This window comes from Halyomorpha halys, unplaced genomic scaffold, assembly GCF_000696795.3.
Source record: "Halyomorpha halys isolate HHAL.00 unplaced genomic scaffold, Hhal_1.1 Scaffold71.1, whole genome shotgun sequence".
NCBI classification, from domain to species: Eukaryota; Metazoa; Arthropoda; class Insecta; order Hemiptera; family Pentatomidae; genus Halyomorpha; species Halyomorpha halys.
In genome coordinates this window covers 2,034,956-2,057,019 of record NW_027107476.1, presented here as the reverse complement: position 1 = coordinate 2,057,019, position 22,064 = coordinate 2,034,956, and the positions used below count along the sequence as shown (strand labels likewise).

Below are 22,064 nucleotides of genomic sequence, written 5' to 3'. Positions count from 1 at the left end.
ACATTCTTTCAACAAATTATTTTAAAAGAATAATTTTTGAAAAGTGGCAAACATTATAAATATTACAATTAAAAATTATTTATATGTTACAATAATAATTTATTGATGTACATAAGGATCTATTGAAAACAATGAAGGTATCAACAATTACATACATATTTCTTTATTCATATATTTTTAGCTGAAATCAAGTTCTTTTAGAATAACTGCAGTTAAATAAAATAAATCAAGGTTAGTTTATTTAACTAACCTTGATTTATTTTATTTAACTGCAGTATAGAATCATACTGCAGTTAAATAAAATAAAAATTTGTTTTCATCGTCTGCTATAAATTTGTTTAACACTTTTGAATTTCACAAAACACAATATTTTAATTGAAAAGTTAATGATAAGAAAATAATTACCCTTTGAGAAACTTGTTGAGCATTTTCCTGGAAAATCATTATAGCTTCTGAAATTTTAATATCAATTGGTTCAACTACCATTTCGATATTGAATGGGCCAAGAAGTCTGTCAACTACCTTATCAGTCACATCTGCAAAGATACAAGAACTAATTAATCAACAGACTTAAAAATACCACAATTAATTTATAATACACTTATAACTTTGAACAGATTTGTTCTATTTTTTAATAAAATATAAATCATTACTAAAAAAATATAAATATAAATCTTAATTATGAACAAAACTTACCAATAAAACTGTTCCAATGTGATTCCAATACGGAATGGTAAGCTAGGCAACCTTTCATTACATTCGTACAATAGTTTGAACAAGGTTTCAGTTCGCCAAATCCGCTACAAGCAGGGCAATGAGACATCTTAGCAACAGCAGTGTGGCATGATTCACTAATGGTCATCTATAAACAGAAATTTGATATTTGAAATCATAATGCAAATGTATATTCAAGAAATAAATAAATAAATGGTGAAAAAAGATAGGACCATTTAAAAAAATAAAAATTAATCAAATACTTTCATCAATAACTTAAAAAAAAAAAGAAACTTACATTTTGCATGTTTTTTACTACATCCGCTGCAACATGCAGAGCTTGAGAAAATGTCCTTGTAGCTACAAATGACCTCTTAAGTAATGTTGACAATTTACTTGGTACATCTCCAAAAGGCTTTAATTCTTTCATTCGCTCATTGACACATTCTAAATACCTGTAAAAGAAAAAAAAAATGTTTATAAACGCAATATATTCAAAATGAAACAAAGCTGAACCTCAATAAAGAATTTTTTAGTTGTAGGATAGAAATTTTATTTTTATTTTTTTTTTTTACTCATAAAAATTCTTTCTAATAACAATACACCATTTTTAGAGATTTTCTAATTTATAAAGTGATAAGAATGTGTAACACTCAACTTAGTTAACGAATACATGTCAATTTATATATAAATAAAAGCTGAAAGTATCTATATAAATAATACTTCACAAAAATTTAATAATAATACAACACATTATGTTTATTAACATAGATAACATTATTAGCATAAAGCATACATCTTTAGAGTTTTTACTTTCTCTAGCCAATATATGGAATACATAGTAAGGGAAAACATTGAATTCCAGTTTTCCATGTAAATACAAGATCTTCAGTCATTGAGTTAGTCTGGGGGGGGGCTTAAATGCAGATTTTTAAAAGACTCTTCTTCTAAAGCACCTTTAATTTTGTTTATTTGTAATCATTAACAATTTCTCATGGTTAACAATAATAAACAATAGACAAATACATGATTTTAACGAATTTTATGAATAATAAAAGGAGAAAAATGAAAAATAGAAATTCGAACGGGAAAAGCCGAGGCAACCCGAACGTTTCCGAATGTCTTGTGGCTTTGTCTTTTGCTAAACTGTCGTATTCTTGGGAGAAACAAAATTTATACACAATTACTCCCACCTCGATAAACCCTTAAATAAGAATTTATATAGAAACATAAATAATTTTTCTCTTATCTGGTTCTTAATTTTTTTTCCAAAATCATATAAATAGCTGTAACTTCAACATGATTCTGCTTTACACAAAATTCGGGGAAGTGAGGATGTTAGTGAAAGTTGTGATGCGCGCATTGCACGTGATTTTTACAAATAATCCACACTTCTAAAGAGGTAACACTACTTAACATCAATTGAGTAAACTACAAATGTATTAAGAGAGCAAAGCTTTTATTGTTTTATTGATATTATTATTATTTTTTCCAGCAGAATGTTGCCTATTTTGTGTAAACCATATGTACTTCTTCCTTAATATCGGATTTGAAAAGGCCAAGCTATATGCTTATTAAATTAGCTAATCGGTTTTCTAAGTTGGTTAGACTGAACACACCCCATTTTCTAACCTAACACATAAGAAAGAATTCTCAGGTTTTTTGGAAATCTGAACATGGCGAAACTGTAGTAAGTGTATCAAGAGAAAATACAATACCTATACTTAATTATTCTGGATTTTAATAAGATTCGTAAACAATAATATATTTTAAAAATAAAAAATATATAATATTATAATTATAATTATTCTATTCTGAGATAATACTTACTTGTCATCAAAAGTATACTGAGCATTAAGGACCGTGAACATTTTTTGATAGAGGGTGTTAAAGAAATCGTCCATGGCATCTACCAAATCAACCTGTCCAGTTGCGTAGTACTTTTCCAGCTCTTTGAATAAGTCAGTGAAAACATAGGAATTCTGTTCATAAATGATGCCATAAGTTTTAGTGAACATGTCATGGAAATCCCTTTTGGACTTGTTCAACATGTCTTTGAAGACATCTGAAAAAATAAAAAATAATAACAATTAGAAAGTATAGTAATAGGTAAAACACAAATTTTTTTTAACGAAACAAACAAAAAATAATTTTGAAATTTTTAGCAGAAGAAACTAATCAAAATAGCATCAACGCATGTAATAATATAAAATAATAAAATAAAACACTAAGACAACAAATTACTAAAAAGTTACACTCACAAATGTACCAAACATATACTATTGGATAAACCTAAACAAAACATGGAATCTAAATCGTACAAATCTTGTTTATTGTATTTTATTTTTTTAAAAAAAGTGTATTTATTGTTCATTTCTTAATCATCTATAAATTATGTTTATGTTCTGTATTGTCTTTTAAAATTAATTTCTCTCTTTATTGTGTAGTTTTATTTTTTTTTCGTTCTGTTTAAAATACGTAAAATTTTTTTTTTTTAAATTTAAACCCACACTCTACAGTATTTTCCAAACGATATTTCCACCTTAACAAGTATTATGTATCTATTATAACCTTATGGTAAATGCATACACTAATTAATAAAAACAGGTATTAAAATATTTACTTAAATTATTAATAAATTCTTAAATGCAAATAGTTAATGCCCATTAACACCACTAATGACTGTCTCTAGGGTGTAGTCAAATATTTTTTTAAAATTATTTGCAGCTTGAATTTTCAACAGAAAACCATCGAAAAATGAAAAAATGCCTCCTGTTTTCAATCAGATATAATTATAGAATAATAATATGCAGATTCCAATCCTTATTGCAGAGATGTAAATTAATAATGATACATTTATTCTTTAAAAACAAATAACTAATCAATTTAAATTAATTACTTTTTAAATAATTAAGTAGATGAATTCTAAATCGTTAGAAGCAAAAGTACTAGTACGTCACAAAGTACGACAACAATTTTTTATTTTTTTCCACTTGGTGAATGATCAATACAAGTCTTCTTTTCGAATTATTTGACACAAATATAAACATATGTATGTAACTACTGATTGAATAGCTACACTTAGTTTAGAGAATAAGTAATTGTCATGGTGTGATCGAGGTCTCCAACAGACAGACCGTTTCGCTCCAAACGCTGAGAGACTAATAGGATTTAGTGATCTTATTTTTTCCTCTCGATTTGGAACTCCGATTTGTTCCTGCTTTGCATGACTGGCCCCAGAGCCCTTTGTTTTTAGAGTTCACCTCTAGAGAGTGTGACCTCTGGTTCACGGGTCTGGCCGTTCTGCGAGTCAGCGACCGAGGGTGTCCGCCAGGACCTTAGAGGACCTTACCAACACTTCCGGAAAGGAGAACCCTCTAAAAGCGTAGAAGTTAATAAACGTTTGAAATAATAATTTGGATAAAAAATGAAAAGTGTTCAGTACCCAAGGAAATTGGATACATTAGGAAAGTAACATTCTCAGAAAATTACGGACAAACAGACTATGAGGAGTTTCTTAATGGAATCCTTGTGTAACTATTTATGAAAGATACCATAAGAGGATTAAACTAATTCATTTAAAAATATATAGTGGAGATAATGTAAATACATTTTGGATTTAAAAACTTAAGGTATTTGCACAATAAAAATTAAGTTTAAGTTAGACCCAAGAGTGAAGGTAGGAAATTGTGTACAAGTTATGGAGGCATGTAGATTGAAAATTGTAATTAGTTGAAAATCTGATCTGGCTGAAGAAAAAATCGATATAAAACAGAACTAGGAAAAAAAGAAGAAGAAAAAACTAAAAACAAGGTTTAAATATAGACTGAAGCAACGGTTTGTTTCTGTTTAAGGTATTGTACCGGAGGGCAGTGCAGGAGGCATAACAAACACAGAACGCTGCCGTGGGAAGAGATTCTCTTGGATCAACAACGGCTTCCTGGATACACTAAAAAAAGATTTCTATAAACAGCATTATTTCTTACGGTCCTTCGGTTTGTCTTATTGATGATTGTAAATCAGTTCCTGAGTAATGGAGGTTCAGTAGTACGAGATGGTTCATGAGGAAGGGATGAATGGAGGGTAAGTAAATAAACTGTAGAAGATGAAAACACGAAACGAAAATAGTGCAAGGAGTAACTAATCTAAAAGCGAGAGATAGAATAACAATAATAGAATGGAAGCACTTGAAGTTTTCTTCTTTAATATCAAAGTAGAGACGAGTTAAAAGAAATTTAAAATTCAAGGGCGATTAACGATACGGATCGATATTCATACCTGTATTAAAAATACAATTAGTAAATATTCTTTCTGATTAATATAATATTACAGTGACTTTGGAACAAACTATCCATTGTTAGCATTCAGTCAGGAAATTTTGTTACGCTTCGACTCAATCGGGGAATAATTGAGATCAAAAACTATATAGTCTGCTCAACGAGCCGACAGAATTCGATTTAACGTGAACTGCGGGTTGGGGGAGAAGGGGGAATTCTGTCTTTGAAGGTTTTTTTTAATGAAAAAGAGTAGTTTGGTCCTATCCTAAGTCCGGCCATTTTAATGCATTTTATTTATTTATAGCGAACTCCAAGTTTCTAAAATGACAACTCACCACATTCGACTACAACGGCCTCTTCATCTCAACGCCCTTGCACGTAAACGTTTTGTTTACTTGAATTCTCCCCCAAAACCCGGAACAGACTATGGTTATTAGTAAAATATATTAATTAATGTGTACCGTTCGGTTACCTTTGCGGAGTTATTTATTTAACGCATAATTAGCACAAAACAAAAAATAAATCTAATTTTTTAAAGAGAAAATAATAAAATTTTATTACTTTTAAAATAGGAAAAAAGTCTGAAAATTTCGAATGCTCTTATCACCATAAAAGCTGTGTCACTACACACTTTAAGCTCACCAGGAAGATGTCTTTCACTTTTCAAATAATAAACAAAATAATGATATTGCCCAGCATGTGATTTATTTCTGTTGACAGCACGAAGTTGTTAAGAAAAAAAAATTCTTTAATTAAAAGACCCCATGTTTTACTGAGCAAGGAGACCACAATTGCTTAGATACGATCGTGTGCCATTTCCATAATCATTGTCTGCGTCATCACTTCAAATATTTCCAAGCCATCTTTGAACTATTGTAAATTTGCTTTTTCCTCTACAACGTGGAATATCGCATTAAAATCGATGAACAATTTGTTCGAGATTCTAAATCAGTCCAGATAATGAAAATATTATCTGTTATTGAATACCCTTCCACTTAATCCAGCTCCATTATCATGATGTTACCTAAATTGACACAATCGATTTGCTAAACATGAAACCTGATTGAAAGTTTTCATGTTTAGCAGCATAATCGACAAATTATTTACAGCCAAAAATGTTAGTACAATTGTTTTTATCAAAGGTTTCAATTTCAAAAGGGCTTAGGAGTGAACAGTTTTTAGACGGATGGCGGTATGTTATTTGAAGTCGATATACAATTCTGTTTATTTTTAATTTAAAAAAATATATCAGAATTACGTTTTTAAAAATCTAGTGCGGTGTATCCATCTCATCTTCACTTACTAGCCTACTTAAATTTTATAATTAATCCTCGATAGTTTCAGAACAGAAACTGTAGCAGAAAAATAAAATTATAACATTTTACAAAAAAAGTATAATTTGTTCTCAGCCATTCATTCAATACTTAATTGTTATAAAGTTTTTTTCAACTGAAAGGCTCATTCATAGGTTCAGTTAAATTAAAAGTTATTATACGCGCATGCGTCCACCAGTTAAAACAGGTTCTTCATTTATGCGTCATTCCCAATCACATTCTATGACTTTCTTTATTAAATATTATATTTTCTAAAATATGTGGCTTTTCAACGATATATAATACGTCTATATCACTATTCTTATATCCGCAAATGTGATTTCAACCTCAAAAATATATTTTTCCTCTTATCTCCTTAATTTAATAATCAAATCCTTTCACAGTTCATATTTATCTATTTTTCACTAACAGTAAAAAGGTGAGATAGTTAATGATCCAAATATACCAAATTAAAGGTATTTTAGAGAATATTGTTTTTTTTTAAATCCGCGTTTAAGCCCTGTTCGACTACTGAATGTGAATAAGACCTATCTGGTATTAAAGAACACTTAATTGCATATTTACAAACTGAGTTCAATCGATATCGTTTGAGCTGTTTAAGAGAAAATCGAAAAAATGTGTAACATCGATTCTATAAAGTGGCACTTCTGATGTGACAATTTGATCGAACAAATTGCTGTCACATCCCACCTCAAATATCTAATTTTAGTTTCATGCGACATTTCATTTTTGAGCTAGTGTGTTCACACTCACACACAAACCATTTTCCGATACTTGGTTATTTAGACCCTGGGGACCAAAAAACGAGTGTTTCCGTCGAAAACTGGAATTCGAAATATTTCACGACCACAATACTTACTACATAGTCCATGCATAGGCAAGTGAAAGTATAAGGTACAATGCAACGTTCGTCACATTGTTTATTTATTTTGGATTTAAACTAGACTGTTACATAAATTTTAAACAAAAACGTAATTACAACCTATTAAGAAAATTTTCATTAAAATTAAAAAAAATTAATATCTGCTTATTTAACTTGAATTTGATTTCATGAAAGCATATGCATATTTTGTGTTAATCAGGATTTTATGTTTTGCTTAATATCTTTCATTCCTAATAGATAAAGCAATTTTAGCCACTATTTATTTTATTTTTTATTGTATACATAAATATATATTTATGTTTAAATAAATAAAATATTATCCATTTTAGTCTCAAAACATGTTTATTCTATTTATAATTCCGACGTTTCGGCCAATTCAGCCATCCTCAGGGACAATCTTAATACAACTTTAGAGCTAAATCATTTTGAAAATCAACTTCATGCAGGCTATTCTGCCCAGACCAATCCAACAAATTACTCTAATTAATTAATTTACACATTAAAATAAAAATTATTTATCATAGTAACCTTCTTTGTTAGATGTTGCGATAAATTTTTAACCTTCTTTCACCTTCTATGTTAAAAATTCATCACAACTAACAAAGAAGGTGACTGTGATAAATAATTTGTATTTTATTTTAATGTGAAAACTGACTAATTAGGGTAATTTGTTGGATTAACCAGAGGCAGAATAGCCTGCATGAAGATGTTTTTTTTAAATGATTTAGTTCTAAAATAGTATTAACATTGTCCCTGAGGATAGCCCAATTGGCCGAAACGTCGGACTTATAAATAGAATTAAAATGTTTTGAGACTAAAATAGATAGCATTTTTTTCATTTAAACATAATTAACCAGTCTCAAGAAAGTTTAAGATTACAAATAAATATATATTTGTAAAAATATTTAATACTAAATAAAATCCAGATATTGTTAATAAATTCAAGAAAAATCAATTAATTACTTATCTCTCTCTTTTACGCTTAAAATCGCTAATTTTCTTATTATTTTTAAACTATTATCATGATGAGATATTAAAATCTGCCAAATTTGAGGCTATAATAAAAACTGATCTTGTCAGCAATGATTCCAACAATTGTTACTTATATATGATATAATTTTATTTTAATTATTTGTGCCAAATGTCAGACTCACCGTCGAATTTTATTGCTTTGTTCTTGAGAACGGAACTCATGTGAGCTAAAGTTTGGTTGTGAGCTTCGAAGAACTGTCTCCGACTGTAGTAACTTAACTGCATCTGCATCCCATCGGTACAACAGTGATCAACGCCGCATACACGCACATCTGTAAAACAAATATAATGAATAGATAAGTATACAAAATATTTAGGTAATATATATAATATATATTGAAATGTTTCGACCACTAGGGTCAGTAACACTGATTTTATAAACTGACAAAGTTAGTAAATTACAAAATTAAATTATGCATCTACTTATACATACTGGGATTACATTACATACGAAATTAAATTTATCTATTACATTGCTGTGATAAAACTAACTCCAGGTTTATCCACTATTTAGTCAATTTATTTAGTGTTGCTAATTATGCCTTATGTTTATGAGGTTGAAGTAATATAAATCTAAATTTTGTAAATCTCATTTTTTGTTGATTGTCCGATTTTTTTATTTTTCTCTAGTGATAATTTCTTTTAGATTTCGCTTGAAGTTTTTTTTTCCGACTATGATTTTAGGTGTATCAAATTTAAATCAACGTCCTGTTTGTCTGAAATGCATGGTGAGAGTTTGGTCTGGTTTGTTAGGTTTTATATTTATAGAGATAAAACTATATTTGAGTTCATATACCCTTCTTTAGAGATATTGTTCCGAAGTTCCAAAATATAATTTTGCTCAGTTCTCTTCGTAGGGAGAGACCTTACGCCTTAGTAACTCTATTTTGTCTTAGTCATTCTTGTGTATGTACGTATGTATCAGATGTAAAAAAAATTAATTCATGTTACTCCAACCTCATAAACACATAAAATATAATTGACAACAATAAATATAATAGAAACACTACATATTACAAAGAACAGTTACGTTTTGTAAAAAACAAAACAAACCCGCATTTATATTTACCCGTATCCAGTTCTGGCATAAACCTTAACTAGTGGCATAAACTCACTTTATATAACAGCCTAATTGTAAGTAATGCTTTTATTGTAATAGTTATTAATCTTAAATTGTACTCTGTACATTATTTTTTTTTGTAATAATTAGTTGAAGAAATGCTTTGTCCTAAGAACTCCTTTTTTTTTTCATTATAGGCCATGACTAGGCAAGCAATAAAGTTGTATTATTGACTGATCCTCAAGATCCACAAAAATATATATTATTAACAGAAAAAAGTTATCAATATATAGTATACATATATTATTCTAATAAAATAATCCAGTTACACAAAATTGTATGGAGCACACAATATACATTAACGGTAGAATTAAATTATAACTCATTAGTTACATCAAAATGTATTTATGAGGAGAACATGGTCGGTAAAAATGCAAAAATAAATGAAACTTTGTGCATGATTATTTGTGCACAAATAAATAAGTTTCTTTCATTTGTGTATTTTTGCTAACCGCACTCCCAACCACCTTCTCGTATTAATCTACGGCAAGATCGTCCTCATTAGACCTAGGAGGGGGGGCAAGCCTAGTCAATCAGGTTGTGACATTTTAGCACTGAAAAGGAGAATGAAACCGAAATTTAAAGAGCATTATAAATAATTATCGCAGGGCTTTATTAGTTATAATGATTAGTATTTGCTTGAGAAAAATATTTTTTATTAAATAAATACTTTTTTTTTACTTTGGGGGCACTTGAGGGGGGGGGGGCTCCCCATCTGCCCCTCTCTGGCTAAGCCTATGTACGTTCAATTATTTAAACCTCATTCAAAATTTTTTTATTTATATATAAAAACCATTGTTACAGTATTCATCTTTATCCTTTTAAGGTATAATCGTAAAAGATGACATAGTAAAATACGGAATACAAATAGCAACTGAATTTCACAACCATCTATTCGGTTTGCAAATATTTGAAAACTGACTCTTCAAAAGTGTGCTCGACTTCTATAATATTAGCATTTTAATTGGGCTTTGTGAAATAGAAATGCGAAGAAAAGTTTCTTTATCAGCTCAATTTTAACAAATTAAAAAGGGATTACTCGCTCCTTATTTGCATTTTTTGACTGTTTAATTAAAGAAGTAATGAATTCTTTAAATGAAGACCCTCGGATAAAGATTCCCAAACTAATTCAATCGATAGCTCTGTATAGAATTCGTATCGAGTTTCGCAAAGTCAGCGGAACAGGATTTACCAGAATAAAATCCTATTGAGGGTGAGAATTTTTTCCCTTTTTTTGTTTTGACCCAGTTTTATCGAAATCAGTATTATTAACATTTTACTTTAATTAATAGATATAATAGATAATTCGTTAAGAAGTAGAGAAAGAAATTTATTCATTCATGCTGTCCAAATACATCGGGTTGCCACATTACACAGCATACTGATCAAACCCTGATTGGACATATATAAATTACATATTTTTATATGATATAATATAATAGAAAGATAACACATTTTTTTCCCACATTATTCATTTACAATTAATACCAGTCCACAAACTAAATACAAGCTTTTCAATTTACTCCTTTTTTTTTTCTTTCCCTTCTATTTTACAACCCTTATTTCATTTTATCAACAAATTCCCCTATATAACAAATATTAGAATATTAAAAATAATAAAGTAATAAATAAATAAAACAACAAATAAGATATGCGATGCATGCATGCCATCCCTCCTCTGGATAACTCCCCTATTCATTAATTTCCATGCATGTGGTGGTGGATGATTCCCAGGGAGTCAAGTATTATATTTTCTGTCATCCTAGCCACGTCCTGGACATAAAAAAAAAAAAAAAAAAAAAGCATTTTTTCACAAAATATTTTGTCAATTATCTTGAACTAGAGAAAATTCCTGTTTAAGGGAGGACATGTAAAATCACTATTAGGCCAGCTAATCTAAATCTTCCGGGCCTCCCTCTCCCAGAGTGGATTTAATGTTAAAAATCAGTATATGGTTTTAGTATGATCGTTTACCTCAATAATAATATCTAAAGTTTGTCAAGTTCCAAGTGGCGGGCAAGGGCGGGGTGAGATAGAGGGAATTTAAACTTTTTCATTTTCTGACCAATAACTTTTATGCGGGGCATCTTGTTGAATCTTTTATTCTACAATTATATTTAAGAACATTGAATAATGCGTGGAATAAGTCCCTAAAATTGCACATTGGCCCAGGAAAACGTTAAGAATTGACATTAAACAATTTATATCTACTTCAAGAAATTTATACTACTCCAAGAAAATCATTGTAGTGAGTTTAAAACGCCTATAACATGGAAACGGCTATTCTAAAATGTTTTTTTACATTTGGTGTTTATCTTACATTGCGGATCTAAATGCTACAAAACCCCCTGATGCTATGACAAGGGAATGTTCACTGGCAGCGCGAGTCACATTTTCACACTCACTCACTAATCAGAAGTTCTAACCATCTACCAATTAATGCATACACTTGAATGTTAGTAAACTTATAGCTTTTAGTAACCGACGGAAAAATTCCAAAAAAGTAAAATTTATAATGATTAACCCTCCAACAAATTCAAGATGGTTATTCCAAATTTAAAATCAATAAGATAAATTTTTGGAGGTATATTATTATGTATTCTTATAATTTTCAAAACTTAAAAAATAGACAAATCTAATATGATTCAAGATGACAAATATGTCAGTGCATAAGTAGAAGAATTCAGTGTAAAATGAAATTATTAAATAAAAAAATTAAATTTTATTAATCGAAACCTATCAACTTATCCTATGACTCGAATTTTCTCAAACTTTTAACATATCATTGTAATAATATATTTTATAACTTTTTTTTCTATTCAAAACCACTCGAATATTTTTCTAATTTGTTTCATTTACATTTCCCCTTCTTCCAAAAGGGGGTAACTTATATAACCTGAAATGTCTTAACTCTAATCTTTTTTTTTTTTAAAGAAAAATGGCAGTTAGTTTCGTTTATAGTTGAAAATTCTTTTCTTTTTTTTTCTTATTCCTTACAAAAGATGAAGAAATCGAAACTAGTGTTGTGTTAATGTCGAGGTAATTTCGGGCTGTATAACGCCATTAAAGGTCAAGCAATCAGGAGATACCCGATTCTGATTGAAGAAGCTAAGAAAAAATAATTGACTCCTGACCGTGTGCTTCTACGTTCAAGGAGAGGGAACATTGAGTGGTAAAAGAAATGGTACGTATTATCTTATAAAAATTGAATATTATTTTTTTTGTTAAATATATTTCAAAATTTAATTCTTTAACAAACTAAGAAAATAATATTTATGATTAATTGTTTCTAGCTTGAAAGATATTTCCCGTGTAAGATGCTTACTTCTTGGAAGATAACATCGCTCCAATGTCTTGAGTGTTGGCCCACCGTTGGATTGAAAGGCGCGAAACGGCTGGGAGGAAGATGTATAAAGTAAACCCACCTTCCGATTTGTGGGTGCCAAGTTCAGTGGAATGATAATCATAAATAAATGACTACTAAAAACGTGTCTCAATTTTTTATTGCTCGATTACTTTTTCTCAAAGTATAAAGATAAGTGTAATCTATAGGTGATCTCTGATTACGAAGCTAATATCAGTTTCATTTGTTAACTTAACCTCTTTCTTACACGCAATTTCCGAAAAAGAGTACGCGGGTAACTTTACACCATAAGTTGAGTGCTAATACCCTATCTTTCTGTTGTATCTTCTTTTTTTCATAGCAATTTCAATACGACAGTAATTTCAAATCAATTTAAAATACGGTATTCGGTAAAAATGGCGAATCAAATAATTTTCAGAAGAGCATATTTAATTCTTTATATGGTCTGGAAAAATGTTTTTGGATAAAAAGTCTATGGAATGTTTATCTTTTTGAAAAACTGATACATTTCTAATCGTGTTTTACATATTTGAACTAATTAGAATAAATGTCCATTCCTGTAATCAGGCGAAAAATAAAAATAATACCCAAATTGTTCATCCTTTTTTACAGAACGTCAATAATATATACATAATTTGGATTAGTTTTGATATAGATTTGTATTAAATTAAAATTTCGTTTTGATGTATTTATTATTGTCAATTTTATTTTATTTCAGAGGAAGTTAGATATGTATTATGTTTGAATTAAGAAAAATTGGCACGTTAAAATTGTTCACTTAAAAATGAATTATTTCTTCGTTATTAATGGTCCTTCTCTTCGGTGGAAGATGGCCTTGAATTGCACTAATAATTGATTAACGGGCGTTTCTAATAAATTCTTGAAAATAGTGTAAATTATCTAAATTCTCTTTTTCACTTATACTCTAAAAAAGTTCACACACAAAAAAAAAAAAATAGATTATAGAGTTTTCATACACAAGTAAATGAGTCAAAAACCCAGAATATTTAAAAAAACTTTTAAGTCGAAGAGCAATAATATGTAATAACGGTAGCAATAATAATGTAATTATATAAATTAATAAATTATTATTTTAGAACGGAGATTACAGACTGTTAAGTTTTTTTTTAAATATTAAATACACAGTTAAAATAAAATAGGAAATGGTCATTAGCGTAGTTAACATGTACCAAAGAGAAACATTTCAAACTAAACGTCGACCCAAACTCGTTTCAACCCGATTCCAGAAGATGGAATGCGGAGCCTCCAGCCTGGACGTAGACAGCAGCTGAGTCAACCCTGGAGAAAAGGAAGATAACGATATCGAACACTTCATTCCACTATCAACTTGTTTTTTCTCAACAGTTCGGTGAGCCTTATGATTTTTTCCCCCATCTCCACACTTTTACTGCCAGTATTTACGGAGGACGCACTATGTGGAGACAGGATAAAAAAACCAGATTAGATAATCCGCCGACAGGGGAGAAATAAGAAGAAGAAATAAAGCCAGAGATAAGAAGAGGTCGTGTTGCTTGGTCTAACTTCCGCGGCGGCGCGTTCACAAAGATGCCTTCCACGTCTACCGAGAGTGTACTTGGTATATAAATTCTTGTCGCGAGTAAGTAAGTTGTTGAGCTTCAGATAAAATGGTTTAATCTTAAAAAAAAAAACCTTGAATTCACGCATCCGTCCAGATGTTTAAAATCGTAGATCCCAGTTTATCCATCTTATTCTGATACAAGACAAAGCCGGTTAATCCGAAGTGTATAAAATAAAATACCCTAACATTAATTTGTTATATCTTAGGTAAAAATTAAAATGTAATACACATGTGATATTTATATAATTGTAAGATAAAGTACAATTAATTAGACGAATTAAAAATTTTTTTTTTAATTTCTCTACGTACATATATATATAATATATGTTTTTATGTAATAAATATATATTTTCAATTATAATTTACTAAGTCAATTATTTTGTTTCAAAATCGAAGTTAAAATGTTTTATCAGCACCGAGGGTGAAAATAAAATAAACAAATAAAGTAAATTATGAAGAAGATGGTCAGGGGTGCAAAAATAAATATATGTTAACAAAAATAGTTAACATATATTTATTCGCCGAAGTTTCGCTCCCCATTTTGTAGAGATTCATCAGGTCTAAAACATACAAAAAAAAAAAATAACTTAAAATATTTTGACATAATAGGATAAAATACAAAAGGTAAAATAAAATTAGTTTTCACTTATATTCATCTAATTTCAACCCTACTTTCATTTATCTTTTGTATTTTATCCTATTATGTCAAAATATTTTTAGTTGTTTTTTTAGAAACGTCGGCAAATAAATAGTTGTTAACTATTCTTGTTTTCTTGTGACCGCACCCCTTACTATCTTCTTCTTAATTTGAATTAATAAGGTCAATAATTTATATATATAAAAATATAGTAGTTTATTTCCTTTCTACCGTCGGATAAATGGGATCCGTTAAGAATAATTCTACTGTATTCAAATGCAGAGCCTTTGCATATTTGCTTGTATATATTATACAATATATATATAGTGTATATATTAACAATTTATGGATAACAATATTTATACATCCCCCTTATGATGATTTTTCCGTTATTTATTATACAAATTTTTATAAAAACCTTTACACTTTTGAATATTGATGTGAAATTCTTACTATAGAGTATTTTAATAAAACTTTTATTAATTTCATATAATCAAATATATAATAGAATATTTAAAAAGCTCCATAGGAATAATTTCACATGAACATTCAAACATATACGAAAAAAGAATTTCTAGTACTTAATCAAGAACTACTCATTTTCATTTTGTGTAAAATTTCAACTACTCAACTTGCTAGTGGTTATTGATAACAAAATTAGTCAGGAACAAATAAAGTTCTCTTAACACTAAACTAATCTAGATATTTTTAATTATATACAAAATAGTACTTTAAAAAACTGATATACTATGAAAATGCTCTAATGAAAATGCTGTAAGTATACTTCCTACATAATTTATAAGGTTTGAATTAATTAATGTTATTTGATTAAATAAATAAGTCAATTGATATAAATCATGAGTTATAAACACATAAAACTGATTTGAAAAAAAGTTGTATTTTTTTTCCCAGAACACCAGCCATAAATGAATAAGCATGAGAAATTAAAATAATTTATGACAGCCGTAGAAATACAATTATAAATATTAATAATTCCTTTCGAATTATCAAAACTCCGATTCATTAGAATGTTAATTAATTCTACATTTTATAAACTTTATTATGATCTCTAGACATATCAAATCCGAGTAAGATGTTATTTCGGCCATTTACATATCATAATTGATAATACGTCTCAGAGCAATGTGTGGGTTCGATGGATCTATTAATATTTACCTTCAATCTTTTGATAACTGTTAAACAAACTAATTAAAAGACTAATAGATTGTTTACAGATAGCCATTGATACCTTTGAGATGACTATCTGAAGACATGATCGAGTGATATCCTCAGATCATGTGATATAGATGGGCTATGTCCTTTTTAGGATGTAGTCTGTAATATTAGAAGCTGTAAAGATGATTTTAATATAACCCACCAAGTCTCGTCCTGTTATATTCATTAAAATATTCATGATTTATTCTTCCAGTGTTCCTTTTCGAGTTTCGAGATGAATGAGAAAGATAGATGGATCGCTGTAAAGCCTACCTGTCAGCGATAGAACGGGATATAGATGTTTGCCTTCATGAACGATCGCTCTCTTCTTGTCAACGTTTAAAGAAAAAAAAATTGTTAGATCGTTTTTGTTTTTGTTCCAAACAATTTATAAGCCATTTGTCTCTAAACCAAAATGAAGCTTTAACTAAAAGCTACTAACTAAAACTAAAAACCAATGACCGATGAAACAACAAATCTTTTGAGATATCTTCAGCGGCGGATTTACAGACAACCTATGTCCATTTGTTAGTGTAGTTGTTAATCCATATCAAAATGTTTTTCTGAGATGTCAAATCATATAAATTTTCTCTCAAAAATGGGAACTTTTTGTCCAACATCTCCGTTTCAGCCCACATCAATATTTTTTCACCAGATCAATTTTTAAAACTTAAGCCATCTTAAGCCATCCAATTACCCTTCCTTTGGTCGGTCCGAAGTTTTTATTTTTTTACTTCCAACAGTCTAGGCTAATATTTTTCTAACCTTTTAAGAAAAGGAAAGGAAATCTAATATGAGACTTATCCAGAATTCATTTTATCCCTATCCCACAGTCCGTTCTCATTCCTTTGTCAAAGTTTAACTTTGTTCGTAACAGCTAAACCCTAATATTTTCATTACTGTTTCCAGCCAGGCAACACTGGCAGTTCCCAGCGAATTCATTTTTTTATTTACATCTGTAATCTAAGAGCCATAGCATGGTAGTAATACAGTAAAGTAATTTTTGGTGCATTTCTACATACTCCCCATTTCTTTGTCACCAAAAAACAATATCTAATAAGTATTTATGAAATACCTTTCATTTTGTCCTAACGGATGACCTATTAATATTATAAACTTTTTTTGGATGTATTACAATTACTAAAATTGTAATTAGATTACTAAATACCGTAATTCAGATTTCTTCGTTCCTCATTTATTTATTATTAATTTAACAGCCGACAAAGTTATTAGATACATACTAAAGAAATGGGATTTTATACAAATAAAAATACAACTGTCTCCGAAATCCCCACTTATTAATAGCTCCCAGATTTGGAAGAGGAAGAAGGCTTAGAAACATCACTAGTATGCATTTTATTATAAAATTTGTTCTTCATTGCTTTAAATCTAATATTATTATAACTTTGAGATAAGAGAAAAACTATTATTGCACTTAGTTAATGCACTTTTCTGCAGAAAATGTCGACGTTCCTCATTTCCTTGTGTTATTAATTTTCTATTGAAATAATGGTAAGAAATTATTTTGGTGAAAACCACTTAATCAGCAACATAAAATATACATTAAGAAAAATACATGTTTTTCTACAATTTCCAAAGCCCAAATAGCCTTTTTTTAAATTAAAGCTACTGATCTAAATTAGATTTAAACAAACCAACACTAAATATTATTCATATATGTATATATAGTTGACCGTAAAAATTTAAATATAAGATCGTCAGGGTTGCGGTCAAAAAAAGAACAAATAGTTTATAACTATTTTAATGTCCGACGTTTCGCCCAACTTTACAGGGCTTCATCAGGGCTGTTCAAAGCGAAAAAGGATAATATTATTCACTACATAAACCTAATTACTATGCAGATGATATCGCTAAAATTGATCGACAAAAAAGTTTCTAAACAATATTAAAATTTCCAATCTTCATTGAAAACATAAAAATGAAAATAATGATCAGATGGAGATTAAAACAAATTGTTTAATTGATTAATACATATAACAATTTTTTCTAACTGTTTTCACGAAATTATCGGTTTTTTGAGATAGATACACACCTATCTCTCATACCATAACAAACTGACAAATATGATATGGATTTGTAAATATTTAGAATTTCGGGTAAGAATAGAATAAATTAATGTTTATCTGATTTTACGACGGGGGAACAACTGAAGATCGAATAATTACTATAGAACAGTCAGATTACCAAAACACGATTATTTTCTTTTAACGGTACAGAATGCTCAGGAATGTCAAATGAATATAATTATAGCATTTTTAAAAAAATTAACGCATAAAATCTGCAGTACTATCTGAGTTATACTAATTGGCCGAGTTTATACAAGTGTGTGGGTATTAGTACTACAACATGGCCCAGATTACCAGCGCACTACAAAATTAATTTTGTAACGGTTTTTCATAGAATATCAGACTCAAAACTTTCACCATACTGAACAATAAGGTAATAAATGCACGATAAATCTCAAATTCCGCAGAACTGATGCATTCTATCCCATCAGGTTAGGGATATGACAAAGCAGGTACAATGCACTATTAACAGGTAGACTTCCTACGCCAGTGTCGAGACCAGGAGTGATTGATGACATCATTAAATGGAATTGCGTCAGTCTAATAGCGATGGGAGGACTAATACACCGGTGTTTAATACGAGGGACAAAAAGAAAATAAGGATTTGATTGGCCGGTGAGGCGGTATAATGGAGGGCCCATGTCCCAACCGCCTTATTAAAATGGTATTTGCAATGCAGATGATGCCACGCTTCAAAGATTTATTCGCTTCCGGGAAACTAATCGATCGGATGACACCCAACCGCCGGTTGTATCCTTCTTTCAGACCTTCCAGGTCAGCAGGAATGCAATAGACAGGCGCGCTAGTACATAAAAGGAGTCGGACGTTATCTCAAATGTATTTTGAAAGATGGATAGGAGGCAAGTGATGATTTAGAAGTAATAGGATTATTTACATGTGCTACAGCTCACTCAGAAACTCGATTGGTAGCTCAAAAAAGTTTATCGGTCATTTTATTTAGTCACTTTTCTCTTCTTGTGTTTTCATTTTTTTTTCGTTTTTTTATTCTGTTAAATATAGTTTATAGTTTACACTAAATTACCGAGCTCAACAAATATGGTCCTTCGGGCCGGATATGAACCAACGACTGGATTATGGGCGATCGATAATTAGTTTCTTGATACAATTCCTTCAAATACAATGTTGTAAAAAAAAAAAAATGGCTATATAAAGAGTACGAATTTTGAAGAAGCAATACAACGTAATAAATAAATAATAATTTAAAATTAAGCTATAGCAACTGTTAGTTACAAATTAGTCGTTAAGTAGCAATTTTATCAACTAATCGAAATAAAAAACACTCGTTATCTGTTTCTATATAAAACATTTTATACAGCAAGTAACTTATTATTTCGATTTATAGCATTTATATTTTAACAACTAAAAATTAAATTTCAATCATGTATAGGGAACATTTGGTTATCTTTTGGTTCAATCATCATCAATCACTTTTGGGTCCAAGATTATCGGGTGCAAGGTACTAGAAGCTGCACTTTCAAAGACGGTTGGGAGGACTTTACATAATGGAAAACGGTGACGAAGCAGGAAGGAATGCGGTAGCGGTCTCTCCCTCTCGCGAAGTACTAAGCATCAAGAGTTAAGTGCACTCTCGCCGTATGAACTACGCAGTCATGCTGCTCGATTTTCATGATATTAGATGTTTTTATTATAAAAGTAACTTAATAATGAAATACGAAAATAGGATTGGGAAGATTGGGATATATCAATCTAATAATATTGGGATATATCTAAACGAAAAAAATCTTTTTCAACATTTGTAATAACATATTTATTTATTTTACAGAAATATTTTTTAAGTAAATATGGTGAGATAAAAGCCTGAATGAAATCCTACAGAGGTACACCCTAAAGGGGGCAAGGCCGTATGAGTGAAGTTTTGAAAGAAATCAATTCAATTGTGTCTCAATGAAGCCACTATTCAGCATACAGCATGCGTGTGTTTAATGATAGGCGTTGGGAACGAAATGAGTCAATGAATGAGACTACAGATTGCATGTGCATGACTCAAGAGCATTCGCAAAGAGACATGGGTCAATGAGAGACCATTTCACAATCCGGAACTTTACTTATACCTAACCAGTCATTAATCACAATAAACGAATTAGTGAACTTAAAGGTTCAATTCCGAACCAACGACAATCACATCCCAGATGTTTCCCGCCATATACCACTGTTTAAACACAATTCAACCGGATATTAAAAAATAATATATTTTCATTTATTTTAATTGTATTATCAATATAAATGAGGAGAATCTATTAAAAGTTAATACATCCATTTCGCAAAAGTAAATTTTGGACAAATTAAAATTCTATGTTTAAAACTAGTTTATAAGAAAATTTCAATTTTCCTTTGTCAAATATGTTACAAATCAACGTTTTGACTTAAAATTTAACTTACTTAGTTTATTTTTAGCACTTATTTAGATACTCCCGTACTGGATTGCTGATTACGAATGTCATGTTTATGACCCCCAAATTTCCCATAAATATTTTTTAAAAAGCCAGGAAGCTTAACAAATTATCCTTTTCTATCCATTTTTCCTTTTTAGCATGAAACCCCTTAATTTATTTAGCAACATCAAACAATAGAAAATTCTTTACATTTTTTAAATGGAGTATTCCATCATTTTTTAATAATGATTTTTAAAACTCGACAGTATATAAGACTTAACAGAGAAAATGTTTATATCCTTGGGTATTATTTGATCTGAAATTGCAAATTGTTAAATTTTTTTCAAGTTTTTATTCTTTAAGTTTCGTATTCTTAAATGTTTTGTAGAGGGGCTTGAGATATGCTATAGAAAATACCTTAATATGGTTATTAAATGGAATGGGGATCAGTTGGAGGGGTGACAGGGTAAAAATGACCAGTCAATCAAAATTTATTGAGCCAGGTACGTCTGGAACAGGCGATTTGTGCTAGAGAAGTAAGGAGATTATGGAACATTAGTCTTTTAATATTAATATTAATTGTTTTAAGTTATTGCAACATAATATTTGCTGCATTAAGAATGTAAAGGGACTTTCACATAAAAAATCATTTGGACTACGCAATGAAATAATAAGATGGGGTCGTCAACGGTGTTATGGTCTGTCGGTGTAATTTTTAAACAGCCGTAATGGATTGGTAAATAATTTAAACAAATACTCATCAATGTCAGTATATTTCATTGGGAAATTTTTCATAACTTTTCACTCTTCGTGGAACCCTATTAATTATTAATAATTAATCCGATTGTGAAATATACATTGGATGGTTGTGAAAACCGACCGCTCAATTCACTTATCCTGGATCCTAAAAAAATAGGGTAATTTGACTGTAATTAATGACCTGGGTAGAATAGCCTGAAACACATTTTAAAATAATTGGATGTGAGTTGTAAATTTATATTTAAGATTGTCCTTGAAGATGGCCGAAACGTTGGACTGTTGATATAATAAAGAGTGTTGAGACTTAACATGGATGCCTTTTGATTTATTTATTTTTTTTAATATTTATTTATTGCTATTTACAACTGTACATTATAATACATTTAGTTAATCTGATCTAAGTTAAAGCGGAGTGTTACAGGCGTGTAGAGAAACTACCCATTGGTAGCACTCTAATGACATTTTACATTAGCTGATCTCGTGGCCATCTTCTTTTCAGGCGCCTCGGGGATAGTCAGGAATGGAAGAGGATGCAAGATTAGAAACTAGGGGGTTTGAGTGGTTAGAGATTTTATAATGGAAGGAGTGATATCTGGTTCGGGCTAGATTGGTTACATAAGGAACATTA

General features: G+C 29.8%; 1 protein-coding gene across 1 annotated transcript in view; it reads right to left on the bottom strand.

Moving 5' to 3' along the window:
* Window positions 1-22,064, bottom strand: part of LOC106692769 (glypican-6) — a 228,241-nt gene that overhangs the window by 5,791 nt on the left and 200,386 nt on the right. The window contains exons 2-6 of the mRNA XM_014438902.2: window positions 8,363-8,512; window positions 2,545-2,779; window positions 1,013-1,169; window positions 697-862; window positions 406-536 (exon numbers count right to left, since the gene is read on the bottom strand). Of these exons, the coding sequence (XP_014294388.1) occupies window positions 406-536; window positions 697-862; window positions 1,013-1,169; window positions 2,545-2,779; window positions 8,363-8,512 (839 nt within the window). The remainder of the gene's footprint in view (window positions 1-405; window positions 537-696; window positions 863-1,012; window positions 1,170-2,544; window positions 2,780-8,362; window positions 8,513-22,064) is intronic.